Source organism: Pocillopora damicornis, chromosome 1, assembly GCF_964200805.1.
Source record: "Pocillopora damicornis chromosome 1, jaPocDami1.2, whole genome shotgun sequence".
NCBI classification, from domain to species: Eukaryota; Metazoa; Cnidaria; class Anthozoa; order Scleractinia; family Pocilloporidae; genus Pocillopora; species Pocillopora damicornis.
In genome coordinates this window covers 19969095-19981935 of record NC_142670.1, presented here as the reverse complement: position 1 = coordinate 19981935, position 12841 = coordinate 19969095, and the positions used below count along the sequence as shown (strand labels likewise).

General features: G+C 36.9%; 2 protein-coding genes and 1 long non-coding RNA gene across 4 annotated transcripts; 2 read left to right on the top strand and 1 right to left on the bottom strand.

Moving 5' to 3' along the window:
* The first annotated feature begins 2310 nt into the window (after nucleotides 1–2310).
* Nucleotides 2311–5340, top strand: LOC113683034 (uncharacterized). Its single transcript, XM_089204624.1, has 8 exons — nucleotides 2311–2443; nucleotides 2770–2826; nucleotides 3198–3371; nucleotides 3782–3876; nucleotides 4064–4146; nucleotides 4352–4428; nucleotides 4729–4821; nucleotides 5181–5340. The coding sequence occupies exons 1-8, from the start codon at nucleotides 2344–2346 to the stop codon at nucleotides 5210–5212; spliced, it is 711 nt and encodes a 236-aa protein (XP_089060750.1). The 5' UTR covers nucleotides 2311–2343; the 3' UTR covers nucleotides 5213–5340.
* On the bottom strand, nucleotides 2817–8928 carry LOC149052630 (uncharacterized). The gene is made up of 2 exons (XR_016186334.1): nucleotides 8607–8928; nucleotides 2817–8132 (listed from the first exon to the last, which is right to left on the bottom strand). It is a non-coding gene; the product is annotated as an uncharacterized LOC149052630 (long non-coding RNA).
* On the top strand, nucleotides 4988–7949 carry LOC149052631 (uncharacterized). Of its 2 annotated transcripts, XM_089204765.1 has the most exons (8): nucleotides 4988–5271; nucleotides 5701–5782; nucleotides 6256–6378; nucleotides 6569–6706; nucleotides 6793–6834; nucleotides 6942–6996; nucleotides 7401–7460; nucleotides 7626–7949. In XM_089204765.1, exons 2-8 carry the CDS (start codon nucleotides 5774–5776, stop codon nucleotides 7748–7750), a joined length of 552 nt encoding a protein of 183 aa, XP_089060891.1. In that variant the 5' UTR covers nucleotides 4988–5271; nucleotides 5701–5773; the 3' UTR covers nucleotides 7751–7949. The 2 variants fall into 2 exon arrangements, with proteins under 2 accessions (XP_089060891.1, XP_089060894.1); XM_089204768.1 differs by lacking the exon at nucleotides 7401–7460 and having other exon boundaries at nucleotides 6793–6996; nucleotides 7626–7858.
* Nucleotides 8929–12841: the final 3913 nt, after the last annotated feature.

The window sequence follows — 12841 nt, the reverse complement described above, 5'->3', positions numbered from 1 at the left end:
CCCGATAAATTCGATAGAAGAGCTCTTGGTCGGTTCACGCCTTATCGAGTCCTGACGCTTCCTAAAAGGAAAACTCGCTTGCATTATATTTTTTCGCGCAAAGTACTTCATTAAGCTCTTTTCCGATACATAGTTTTCTAGGATTTTAGTGAAACTTACGAATTTTGCGGGCTTTCGTCAATTTCAGCGCTGACGGTCTTTAACTATATAATTACTCTGCAACCGTAAAAGATCTTAAAAGACCAGGTTTTGTTCTACGATTGTGAATTGCTTTTTCAGTCTCTTTGAATTTTTACATTGTATGATGTGTAAAATCATTGTTAGCTTCCTCACAACTTTATTTCCTTTCGGAAATAGAAGAGCTAACCAACATAGGCAATCACTGAACAGAGAGACGAAGTCTTAATTAACCACAAACAACCCCAAGAGAGACGCTAGTCTTATAAAAATGGCTGCCTATCCTCGATAATATGTTACGTATTCCACAAGCATCAAGATGGCTAGCAGTGATAGCTCTTCCTCTTCAAGCAGCGATTCTTTACCTTCTGGACGAGAAATTAGACGCGAATTGGTATGGCTTAAGGAGAAAGTTAAGTCCACCCCACGTGGGCACAACTGGGATTTATTGAATCGGGATGGAAGGGTGCAAGAGGTCTGTTTCACCACGGGAATGAGCAAAAAGCAGACTCGGGAAGCAATCGTCACGACTTTTCCAGGATTGTGAGGCATCAAAGATAAAAGGTATGACTTTCATTCGTTTGCTTGATTTACAGAAAATATTCTCTCATGCTTGATACAGAATTGAAATAAAATGAAGGAGAAGGCAGACTTCTTAGGTTCCCGTTTTCTAGGCAGGTGCAAGACATACAAAAGGAAAATAAACATAACTTGGCCCACACGTGGCTACGCCACCCAGAAATATCTTCTGTCACTTCTACCGATCCATCACCTAAAATGCTAACGTGAAAAGTTCTACGCTTGGAAGGTTCTGAGGCTTCCTGCATTCTTAGAGGATAACTTTCTTTCCTTCCCGCGTCATTAAAATGACCGACCGAGTAGGAGAACATGTCTGTTCCAGACTGGAACAATTGCTGATTCTGAAGGAGCGATACAATCAGACATCTATATTTCGAACCCTCATTTGCCTGATATCTCCAACAAAGAATTATTTCCCCTCCTTATTAAAATGGTGTTCTACCCTAGCTATATAACAGTTACTCGTGATGACAATTTTTGTTTTAACACTTTTTTTCCAACTTATAAGCGGCTTAAGCACGCCGCGGCAAAAATTTAGTGCGAGTGCGAGCGGCAAAGATTGCTAAACCATGAGTCCCAATCAGTTTCCATGCATTCTTTCACCATTCCATGTTGAAAATAGCAAGAGTGGCGACTAAAAAACCTTTGGATATTTCTGAAACAAACTGGAACTCGACCTACTGATCTCCTCGCATTTCTCATCGCTTGTTTCATCCCTCCAAAGAGCAACGTCAGCTTTGGAATAAAAAAAATTCATTTCCGCTGACAACTACTTCTCCCCTTTAATGTTTATTTCCAGCCCTTGTAATATGTGTGTATCAAACACGTTAAGAATTACGGAAACAGGCTGTACACACTTAACTAATACATGTTAAAAATAAACCTTACGCAAGGTGAGAGGCTTTTTGGTAGATTTCATTACACAATTCATGGTTAACCACACGAAAACGTTAGCTTCCCTCGTATCAATTTTACCTAAATCCATTTGTGATAACATGGCAGCGAAGAGCTCACACCAAAATGGTGTGTTTAAACGTAGAAATAACCTTACGCAAACACAAAGAACCGATTACTAGATATGGAAAATGTAAAACATTTCAAGCATTTCAAAATTTAATAAAATTTGTATATTTACGTCGACGATGAAAAGGAACGCCGCGCCGGGCAAACCTTACCGTGGGCCTGCCACAGGCATCCCACTGAATAACGAGTGTTTAAACCAGTAGACTTAAAAACTCATTAGGAAGTCAATAGGTCAGCTCAGAGTTTGAATGGTCAAGGAGGTCGAAAGGATCAATCCGGTAATATAAATAAATTTTAACTTTTTCCACTAAGTTACCAACAAGATTATTCTTGTGTTTTTCCTATCTCATAACCATTACTGGACTGGATGTTTTAATCTCGTTTTTCATAGGAGAGGTTTGCTGGCGCAGCATATGCATACCCTAACCCTATGCAAACAAGTATAAAGAAAACCCATTAAGTTGCTGTTTAACTAACAAGTTCACATTCTACGATCTCTACAGCTGACTTTTTGATATAATTTTTAGCATTCATATTTACAAGTCCACAAGTAGAGGGAGCAGGATGGAGAGGGTGTTAAAAGGCATACCCACTGCAAAGTCAATTTTACAGAAATGCGGCACGACCACGAGAAAAATTTTCATCTTGGTCAGAGAAAGCCCAGGTTAAGATTTATTATTATACATATTGAATTATTCTGATTACTGTTCTTCATTGCTTTCCAGTAAAAAGTAAGGAAAAACTGCTTGAAATATTGGTTAATACTCATTTAAGTTAGGAAAAATGCATCTGTCTAAATAAACATAACATTCAGGATCAGAACCTGCCATCAATTTTCAATTTCAACAGTTGGACATAATTCAAAATGGGCAAGCTCGAATGAAAATTAATCAGCAATGTTTCATGCTCAGTATCACAATAGGTACTTCTGAAAATGCATAACAATAATGTTGAAATGTGAAGTTGATAGTAAAGAATTTTGTCCTATAGGTGGACACTACCCAAACACTACTGCCCCAAAAAAGACAACAACTGAGAAAAGCGAAGGTACTGTATTCCCTTAATGCGTTTAATGCTTATTGCTTTGGGCAAATAGAACTCTGATTCCTGTCATTTTTTAATGACTGCTTTAAAAGGCAGTGTCATTTACATGATTTAGACCAAGTCACCCATATTGATGAGAATACAAAAAATTACTGTAACAGTGCTGTGTACATACCGACTAGTCTTGTAAAATAGAACTATGTTTGTACTAACATTCAAACAAAGATTACTTTCCCCTAAAATTTCTTAAGCTTTGTATGCGATTGAAAGTTTTCAACCACACATAATTTCCAGCTGATAGTTTGAACTTAAAAAAACACTTTTTCATATGCATTTATTCCAAAGTTAAACTGATTTGAAAAATTAAATCTTAGGTGCTACGCGCAAGTCCAGTGCACAAGCTCATGACCTGACAACAGACGTAGAGGATCAAAATTCAGAGGCAGTTACCGTAACATCAGACTCTGACGATGACAGCTTGATAAAGTCTGTCTTGGCAACCTCAGAAAATAACGCCACAAAGTCAATTGCGGCAAGCCAGGAAAGAGGTAGAATGCAGGTTTGATGGTTTGTAAACAGCATCAATTCAAACAACCCACAAATTTATAGTAATAGTGAACTACGAAAGTTGACGCCTTATTAATTGCTAGTACAGTCATGCTAGAAGCAAGGGAGAAGAAAGGATCGAAAAAGTAATGAGTCATGATAATAAAATACGGGTAAATTATAGAGCTGAAGAAAATAACGAGAACAGTTAAAGGATGCAAAGACTGTGCCAGGTTTGTGCTATAACTTCTATACTACATTTTATGTTACTATTATTAACCTATTTCCAGAATAAAATTTGCATCTGTATAGTAGATACATAATTAGAAGTCCAAGTTTTGAGCAGGACATGAATTCATAGTTTTTAGTTATTTACTTGTTACGGGTAATGTTTATATTCTCTTCATTTCAGATGATAGTCAATTCAGTGAAATTTTTCGATGCTTCCAAGAGGTGCTTGAGCAAAGAGATGTCCAGCCCCTATTTGTGAATGTCGACTTCGAGGAGGTATGTGTTGATGACCTGTCATATGTCGCTGGTCAGCCACCCACAGTTGTATCAAAATTTGACAGCCACAATTATTGTTCTCATATCATGTGCTTCCTTAACATTTACTTTTTGATATTCACAAAAAATTGCTTAATTGCATAAATCAATACATTGTTCTTTCGTGGATGTTTGTTTGGAAATGCAGATTTGCCATCAAGCCGCAAGAGCCAAGAAAGTTTTGGTCTTGGCCCTATTTTACCCTGCGAACAATGACGAACACATGGCAAGGTAAATTGCTTAATTAAAACATTTAAGTTCTTAAGTGCTTCCAAACCTAGAAATATTTACCTTCAAACTCTTTAACTGATGAAGACTGTGATGCTTTAGATACTTGATATCATGTTTTGAAGCAAATCTATCTGTTAAGAAATCAATGCTCTATTGTTTTAATAAATTGAAATCCTTTTTTCTCCTTTGGTTTCACCTAAAATAGGTTGTTAAAGTGCTTGGCACAATTTAAGTCCATCTACTTGTGGATTGACAATGCTAAAAGCCAAACTGGAAGACAAGGTAGTAATATTGTTGATTAAAATATATACCAGTACATAATAGAATGATAATATATGCACAGGTTGTGAGAATTGGATTTAAAAGAATTTAATACGTTTGCAACCATGAAATTAACATTTATGGGTAAAACCAATGTTGATAATGTTGATGTCTAGAACCTGTCACTCTAATCAGATAATTAAGACTCCAGAGCAATGTTCCTTTCATCAGAGCACTACCAACATTTGTAACAAATAGCTTCCCCAAATCAAAACATAACATTCAAATTCATTAAAATACTTGAATATTTTCCTTTTGCAGTAAAGACCACATTTGGAAGAAAAGCTCCAGTTAGTGAGTTGATGATCCTAACCCCAAAACCAAATGACCCCTATCTTAATGTTTGCTTTTCAGGTAAGTTTAAAGATTTTGCCAATCAATGAAAATTATCAAACCCTCTTAAATAAAACAAAGAATGTATTTCTGAAGGCTATTGTAGAGTCTGAATCTGTATATTTTCCTTCCTGATGTGCATAATAGCAAAAATAGCTCAAAGACTTATCTACTCTGTGGAGTCAATTGGTTGAGGAGATGCATATAAATTTAAACTAAAATTGTAACTTATGAAAAATTGCTGCCTTAAAAATCTGTCTCCTTAAATTGTCCTAATAGTTATAAACAATGTTTTGTTTACATCTTGAATTAATATTGAACTGGTTACCAAGCTTTTAAGCTAGTTTTACAATCAGCATCAGACATTTTGTTACACCTAGGAGAATCCCTAAAAGAGGTATCTGATGAATAACTGGAACATGCAATTCGTTGCTTATGTGGACTTTTACCATCCACCTCTACGAAGGATTGGTGAGTAAATCATTTTAGAATATCTAATTTTTCAGTTTGTTATAAATGTTTTGGATGCAGCGATAAGTCACGAGCCAAAAATATCAACAAAAGGACAAATTTCATGTACAATTACTGCCTTTTCATGTATCATTAACAACACCCAAAAATGTTGTCATCTTTCAGCAAAAAGGCAGGCGATAACATAACACAACAAAATCTAAAGCAAATGTCACGTTTCTTGGTAAAACAATAGCATCAAAATGCATAAATATAATAATATAATATAATAATTGTATTTTTCCACACACAGAATTAATTTTAGCTAAAACATCTGAAAATTTTCTTGTGTCAAATTGGACCAAAAAATTTCTCGGAGTTGACTCCACTCATGATATTCAACTATTGATAAATGTCTAAGAAAATTCTATAAACATTTCATTTAACTAGTCAAGTAGCCCAAGGGTCAGGGACAATTGCCCTAGGGAAAGAAGGAGCAGAAGATTCCCCTAATTTAGAGAAAATGAAAAGGGTAAGTAAATTCCTTAAACTACAAATTAAACCAAAATAATTATTGTTCCTGGAAACCTTTTTTCAAAGTAACAGATAATTTAAACCCCCAATGTGCAAAAACATGTTCTGAGTTTAATTTGCTGCCATAACTGGTGAAAATTTGACATAACCGTGGTGGAAAAGGAGTTGAGTAGTATAATTGTTGTGGTTTAACTTTCTGCGAAAAAGAAATGCAAATTAATTTCATGGTCAATTATTGTTCAAGCAACCCTCTCTCCTCTCAGTGTTGATGTCTCTTTTTCATGTGGTCATAAATTATTGTTGCCAACATCAACAAAGGGGGAATTATACTTGAACAATTGCAACCAAATTGAGGATGATCTTCAAATAACAAATTTACATTGTGGTAAGCTGTCTATGCTGCATGCTTTGGGTGTTTGACTTTTCTCAATATATCAAAGAACTGAAAAATAACCAATACTTTGATATCAGGTAAAAGCCATGAGACAGAAACGTCTCACCCAAGAACCTGCTGGGGACTGTTTCCTCATAGAGGTTCTCCTTGAAGATAGCAGGGAAATAAAAAGAAATTTTTCACAAAAAGGAACATATCAAGTGAGTTCTCTGAAACAGTTGACTGCTAACTCATTACAAATAAAATAGCTTAAAGTACAATAAGGCACATATATATATATATGTATATATATATATATATATAATGCCTACACTCTATACAATGTCACACATGGCCTTTAATAATGGAGTATCAACATACTTACATTCTTTCTCATCAATTGATTTACAGGAGGTGTATGACTGGGTTGGGCAGGAGACTTCCCAACAGTATTTTACATTGCATCAATTTGGATCTGGTTTTTTTTCTGATGCAAAGCTTCACAACAAAAATCTCCTCCAATCAGAGAAACTGTGCCTGATAACTAGGGTAAGTAACATGTAAAAGGATCTTGAAAGAGCCACGTAGTAACAATTAAATTAAAAAAACTGGTTTATGTCTATGTTTTTTCACAGAAACAAGATGAAGCAACTGAAATATTTGGAAAAGATGATGAGGTGAGAAAAAATCACACATGGATCCTTTCCTTCCTTATTTTTTTTTCCATTGATCATATTAATTTTGTAACAGTTGTAGTTAACATTCAAACTCTGGTTGATTACAGGTGTCTTTCTATGGGAATTTTGATCCCGATCAATCCCTTGATTCCACCATTCCTGGTAAGCCGAAAATTTTCTTTACAGAAGTTTCCATTAATACATTCCTCAAACAAAAGAGGGATCCCTCAATGCCACATTTCTGGTACGTAGAACATTCCTTTCGTAGAAAAGGAAAAATTCCATGCAGATAGTACAAACAGCAATCACAAGGTAAAATTGCATGTGATAAATGACCCTTGAAAGTCCCCATTCACTTTCCAACATGATGGCCAATTATACCATGGAAAAAAATTAAGCTGTAAACCTAGGTACTTGTTTCTGCACTTCTAAATATAGCAAACTTGAAATAAAGTAACAAGAAACCCCCTATAAAGTTATATTTTTCTAGACTCATAAGCATAAAGGAAATTTGCCTGTGAACTGCAACATTAAAAAAATCAAGGCCGTTTTCTTTACCTTTAAAGATGACAAGGACAAGGGAGAGCACAGAGATAAGGTTGAGGAGAACAAGACTTTAAGTGAGGGTACGATTTGACAAACACAATTTATTAAGTGTCGTGGCTAGTGAATTTCTTCAGCTTTCTAATTTGCTCAAAGCATTCCAAAATGGGAAATTCCACTCCCAGATGACCAATAGCAAAACCCTATAAACAACTCACCACAACAATTTCTTCTTACTATACCCACAGAACTAGAAAAGAAGAAAAAGAAGAAGACACGGAAGAGAAGAAAGAAGAAAAATATTGCATCTCTGCAAGAAGGCAACAAAGAAACTAATGAAAGAGTAGAACTTGTAAATGAGAGCAACAATTAGCCTTTAGTGACTGTGCAGTGCCTTGTACTTAGCCTTAAGTTTTCTTTTCATTCCTGTCATAAAGTTTTCTTTGTAAATATGATGAGAATAAATGATATCAAGTTTTCCAACTTGTATTAGTTGTTTGGTATATTTGACAACATTTTCCAGAGGCAAAGATATCATTGAGCTATAATAAATATGCTACAGATAATAACAATTTTTGTTTTGGTCATCATGGTCATTAACCAAATATATTCCCCTCATTATTTGTTTCTTAAAAACTCTAACAAAATCATTTTATAAATCAAAGCTCTCTTTCTAAAACTATCCTTTTTTCTGCGTCGTGATAGAAAGATTGGTGATCCAAGACCAACCGAAGCAATCTCATCTCTGTAATAATCTGGAAAATTTTTTGTAGCGAAGTTAGATTTCTCATTTTAATCTGTATTTATTTTGATTATATCCCTGAGATAAAAAGATGGTTTACGAGGAAAAACTTATTTTAAGAAAGAAATTATCCTTCATGTCTTTAAAATCGAATATCCTATGAATACAGTCTTCATTAAAGAGAAAAAAACTAAAACAGCACAGTATGATAAAATATTCCTTGCATTATGACACATGAAGTTTCAGGAACATTTGACCTTTATTTTTCAAAATTTATATCTTTGAGATGGTTATAATTTCTGCCATCCCTCGTTGTGGAGGAATGAAGTAACTTTAGCATTGGGCCTGGAAGCCTTGAACTTTATTCGATACATATATTCAATGCTTTTTTCTATGTGCTGAAATATATGCTACCAGCCATATAATAATATTGGTTAAGGCCTTCCCTACCCGTTTACCATACCAAGACATAGAAAATAGAACTTACCTTTACGTATTGTACGAATATCTCAGCGATAACCTTCCGACCCTACAACAACCTTGGGAAAAAAAAATTAGACATCTACGCATGCGCCGAGAGCCGACGTTTGCCGAACGAATCTCGTTTCGTCAAACGAGTCTCGTTTCTTCAAACGAGTCTCGTTTCGTCAAATGAGTCTCGTTTCGTCAAATGAGTCTCGTTGTGTCAAACGAGTCTCGTTTCGTGAAACGAGCCTCGCTTTCACTCGTTTCGATTCTCTCGAACAAACGAGTCTCGTTGAAAATCGTTTATCGAGTGACTCATAAATCGTGACGATTAAAAATCGAGTGGTTTCCCAGAAACCGTGAGTGATCCCAAACTTCGGATCAATATTTGTTTCTGGGCAACCGAGCTCGAAATAGGTGACTCGAGCTCGAAAGCCTATCCGAGCTCGAGTCACAACTCGACTAGAAGGATCCTGAGCAACCGAGCCCGACGTAAGTGACTCGAGCTCGAGTCACAACCTTTGTAATCGAGCTCGAATCAAATCGAGCTCGATTTGGTAATCGCGCTCGATCAATTCGAGCTCGCGTCCGACCGAGCTGAATAATATTTGTTCCCGGGCAACCGAGCTCGATATAGATTTTTCTGGCAGGGGGAGGGAGGAGGGGGAAGTGCAGATCATGCTTGATATAAGACTATCAAGGGGAAGACATAATATTAAAAACTATGGTGAAGAGAAAAATTTTAAAAAATATTTGGTTTTTCCTGTTTCAAAGCTAGCGAGGACATGATTTCCAGCCGTGTGCCTAGTATGGGTGGGGGGGGTGGGGAAAGGAATAAGGGGGGAGGGGAAAAGGAATAAGGGGGGGTGGTGGAGGCGGGTAGAGGGAAGGGGGGGTTTGAAATGATGACTTCTTGAATTGAAAAAGATTTCTGTATGTCTATAGCTTGCGTGACTGAATGTTTTTTTTCGTTCAAGGAAGATTTATGCGGCCGAGTGTTAGTTTATTCCGTTCACATTCTCTCCGTTACTTCGCCGCTCATTCGCGCGGTTCTGTCACCCAAAACTTCCACCAGAGTTTAAGTTATTCAAGCGTCGTCATCCCCATATCCTTACTTTGTTTTTCATGGTCAGGAAGCCTATAGATCTGCTCAGAGACAAAGCTTTACATTCAGTTAAAAAAAAGGTTAGGCCAGACTGATATGTCTCCATGTGATTTCTCTTTTCCCAGAGTATAAATAGGTAGAGATCTGTGTGGTGGGGCAACTGCAGGATTAAACGATGGGTCGACCAGGGTTGTTGGGTTTGTGATTTTTTGGTTAAAAGAGAAAAAGAAATGTGCACTGTTTGAAGATTTGTGATGATTAAATTTGTGGCAGTTTTTGTTTTGCTAGAAGGCCATTCGCAATGCTTTGGACAGTTTTTGTTCTCTGTAGGTGAGATTTTTTTAAAGTTTTGCATAAAAATAGGTTTAAAAAAGTTGACGCTTCTCTTTTGTTGAGGTCGGCCTGCCAAACGACCACAGCGCCGGCTTTGTCGACCGCTTTAATAACTATTTTTTGGCATTTTATAAGACTTTAAGCGCCGCCCAAGAGATGTTGAAAAATTTGTTGTTCCGATTGAAATTGCATGACTGCATATGCACCAGACTATTTAAAAACAGAGGAGATATATCTCCCAGGACAACTCGTAGCTCTCGCCTTCTAAACATCCTACTTTTTAAAACAGCATTTGGACAGAGAACAATTAATTATTGAATGGTTTCCTCATGCAACCAGTTGGACGATTCTTTTAAACTTTGTTACTCAATCTAGATTTTAAACGCAGATTAAGAAGTCAGCACCTGGAACGGTTCTTGCGGTCCTAGTCCTTAAGCTTGCAACCACCAGCTTTTTAGACATCTAGATCTAAAATTTTTACATTATACATTGAATTAAAGCTTGCAAAAACCAAATTTTTAATGTTAAACTCTAACCACCAGATTTACATGTAAGATTAAAATTGTCCATTTTTTTTAAAGTAACTTAAAACATGATGAGGGGGGAGGGGGAAGTGCAGATCATGCTCGATATAAGACTATTAAGGGGAAGAGATAATATTAAAAACTATGGTGAAAAGAAAAATTCAAAAATATATTTGGTTTTTCCTGTTTCAAAGCTAGCGAGGACATGATTTCTAGTCATGTGCCTAGTATGAGAGGAGAAAAAGAATAAGGGAGGGGAGAGGGGGTGGTGGAGGCGGGTAGAGGGAAGGGGGGGTTTGAAATGGTGACTTCTTGAATTGAAAAGGACTTCTGTTGTTGTTTACAGAGGCGGAGTTTTGCATATATTAATACACTCGCGGGAGTTTTAAAAATCGGTCAACCGTGCTTCTCGACGTAAAATTTAGGGTGGCCAAAGGTTGCTTCAAAAAAATCGGTTTTGATGGTACTTCTAAGCCTCGTACGGCAGAGAAAATTTTCACAAGCCCTCCTGAGAAATGGAAGTAACTTTTCCATATGCTGACTCTGAATTTTCGCGAATACTTCATCGGATTTTTCAACCTGGAGATCAGCTTCCATACTCAAATGCATCTAAAATTTCTAATTTTCAAAGAGGTTTCGATAATGGTTATAGAAACCGCAGAAAACAAACTTTAGTATTAATTTGTTTATTGAAACCTCTTCTACAAAACCCATATGCCGGCAAATAGCTAAGGCAATTAGTTTTTTATCAAGAGTGAAAAACGCAGGCGCAAGTGGGTGATTTATAGCCATTTTCTCTATTTTTTCGCTCTCTTTTCTTGGAGGAAGGTTCAAATTTACCGCAGATGGAATTAAAAGGTACCTGGGTGTGTCGCGGCTTCTGCGCGATGAGTACGCGGAGCGTTTTGAGGAGACATTTGACTGTATACTGACTTATACCTTGCTGACTTTTTTTAGGCTGATGAAACAGTACACAAAGTTTTAAAAATAAGAAAGAGTTTTCGTTGGGCCGTTAAAATGTCCGACCTGGCTGATGGCAAAGATGCCGCAAGTCCCTTCTTCAACGTAGAAAGAGGTACGTTGAGATTCATTTGGGCGAGAAATTCGACTCCTCAGAAGTTTATGTTGGAGCAGCTGGTCTCATCGATGCCACTAACGATCAGTTTAAGGTAGGGACAGGTCAATGTTGGTGAAGGCTTAGGCCACATTTGATGTAAGTAAAAAATAGAACTCATCCATTTCCAAAAAAAGACTCCGTTTCACGATCTAGATTCGATGTTGTCTGTTAGCGGTACTTTTCTCTCCTGCGATTGGCTATCGATAGCGGCTTTTTTTTTTTTTTTTTCATAATTGATAGCAAATTAAATGGCGTTACGAGCCAGTTGCACTTTAGCTGTGGCAAGCTTAATAAGTTGAGGAATATTTCAAAAATTAATCAGAGCTGATTCAACAGTTCCTTACTTTATTTTTTTTTTCAGAATAGCATTACTTAAAGATGAGGGGGTGCAGAAAGTGGTTGAAACACCCCGTCCAACGCTTGTAGACGAAGGGGGTGTTGTCAGTATGGACGTCGACTTCGGACAGCACCCGAATGACCAGGATTTAAAATTTAAAATAACAGTCAGGGCATCTACGGCCACGTATAGCTCACTCCAGGTTTTTAGTAGTTGATTATTCGCCCAAAATATTTGAAGAATTAGGATTCCAACAACGAGGTTGGCTGTACTTTTTTACGATACTTTTCACTTAAACTCCAAATTGGTTTTTCTTTGAATATAAACTTTTTGTAAAGTTTTAAGTATGTTGTGTTTTTCAATAAAGGTCTGAATAAGTTGCAAAGACTAACTGCTTTTATTTCACGGATAACCGTAAATCGCTACAAAAATGAATTCAGAGGCGGAAAAGTGGACGAGAGAAAAGCATTTCAATTGAGATTCAAAGGAGGAGGATACTAACCCTTACCCCTCCCCACCTCCCTTTCACAAAAACAACTAGAGAACCACGATGAACACAATATTCTTCTCGCAACAGTAAAATATACCAAGGAAACCTCAACCTTAAAGGAGATGAATAAGATGCTTCTTCCTACCCACTTGGGGTACCATCCTGAAGTTGGCCCGGAACCGACAGACGTGGCGATCCTTCGTAGCCGCCCTACGTGCCACACGGCATAATGGGCATGAGTGAGTGAGTGTCCTATTGGTACGAGAGTTGTAAGTTTAAGGCTTTCAAATCCTTCTAAAATGTTAAAAGTATCTCATAGGTTGATACGAAAAAAAAGAGGGGTTTTCACGA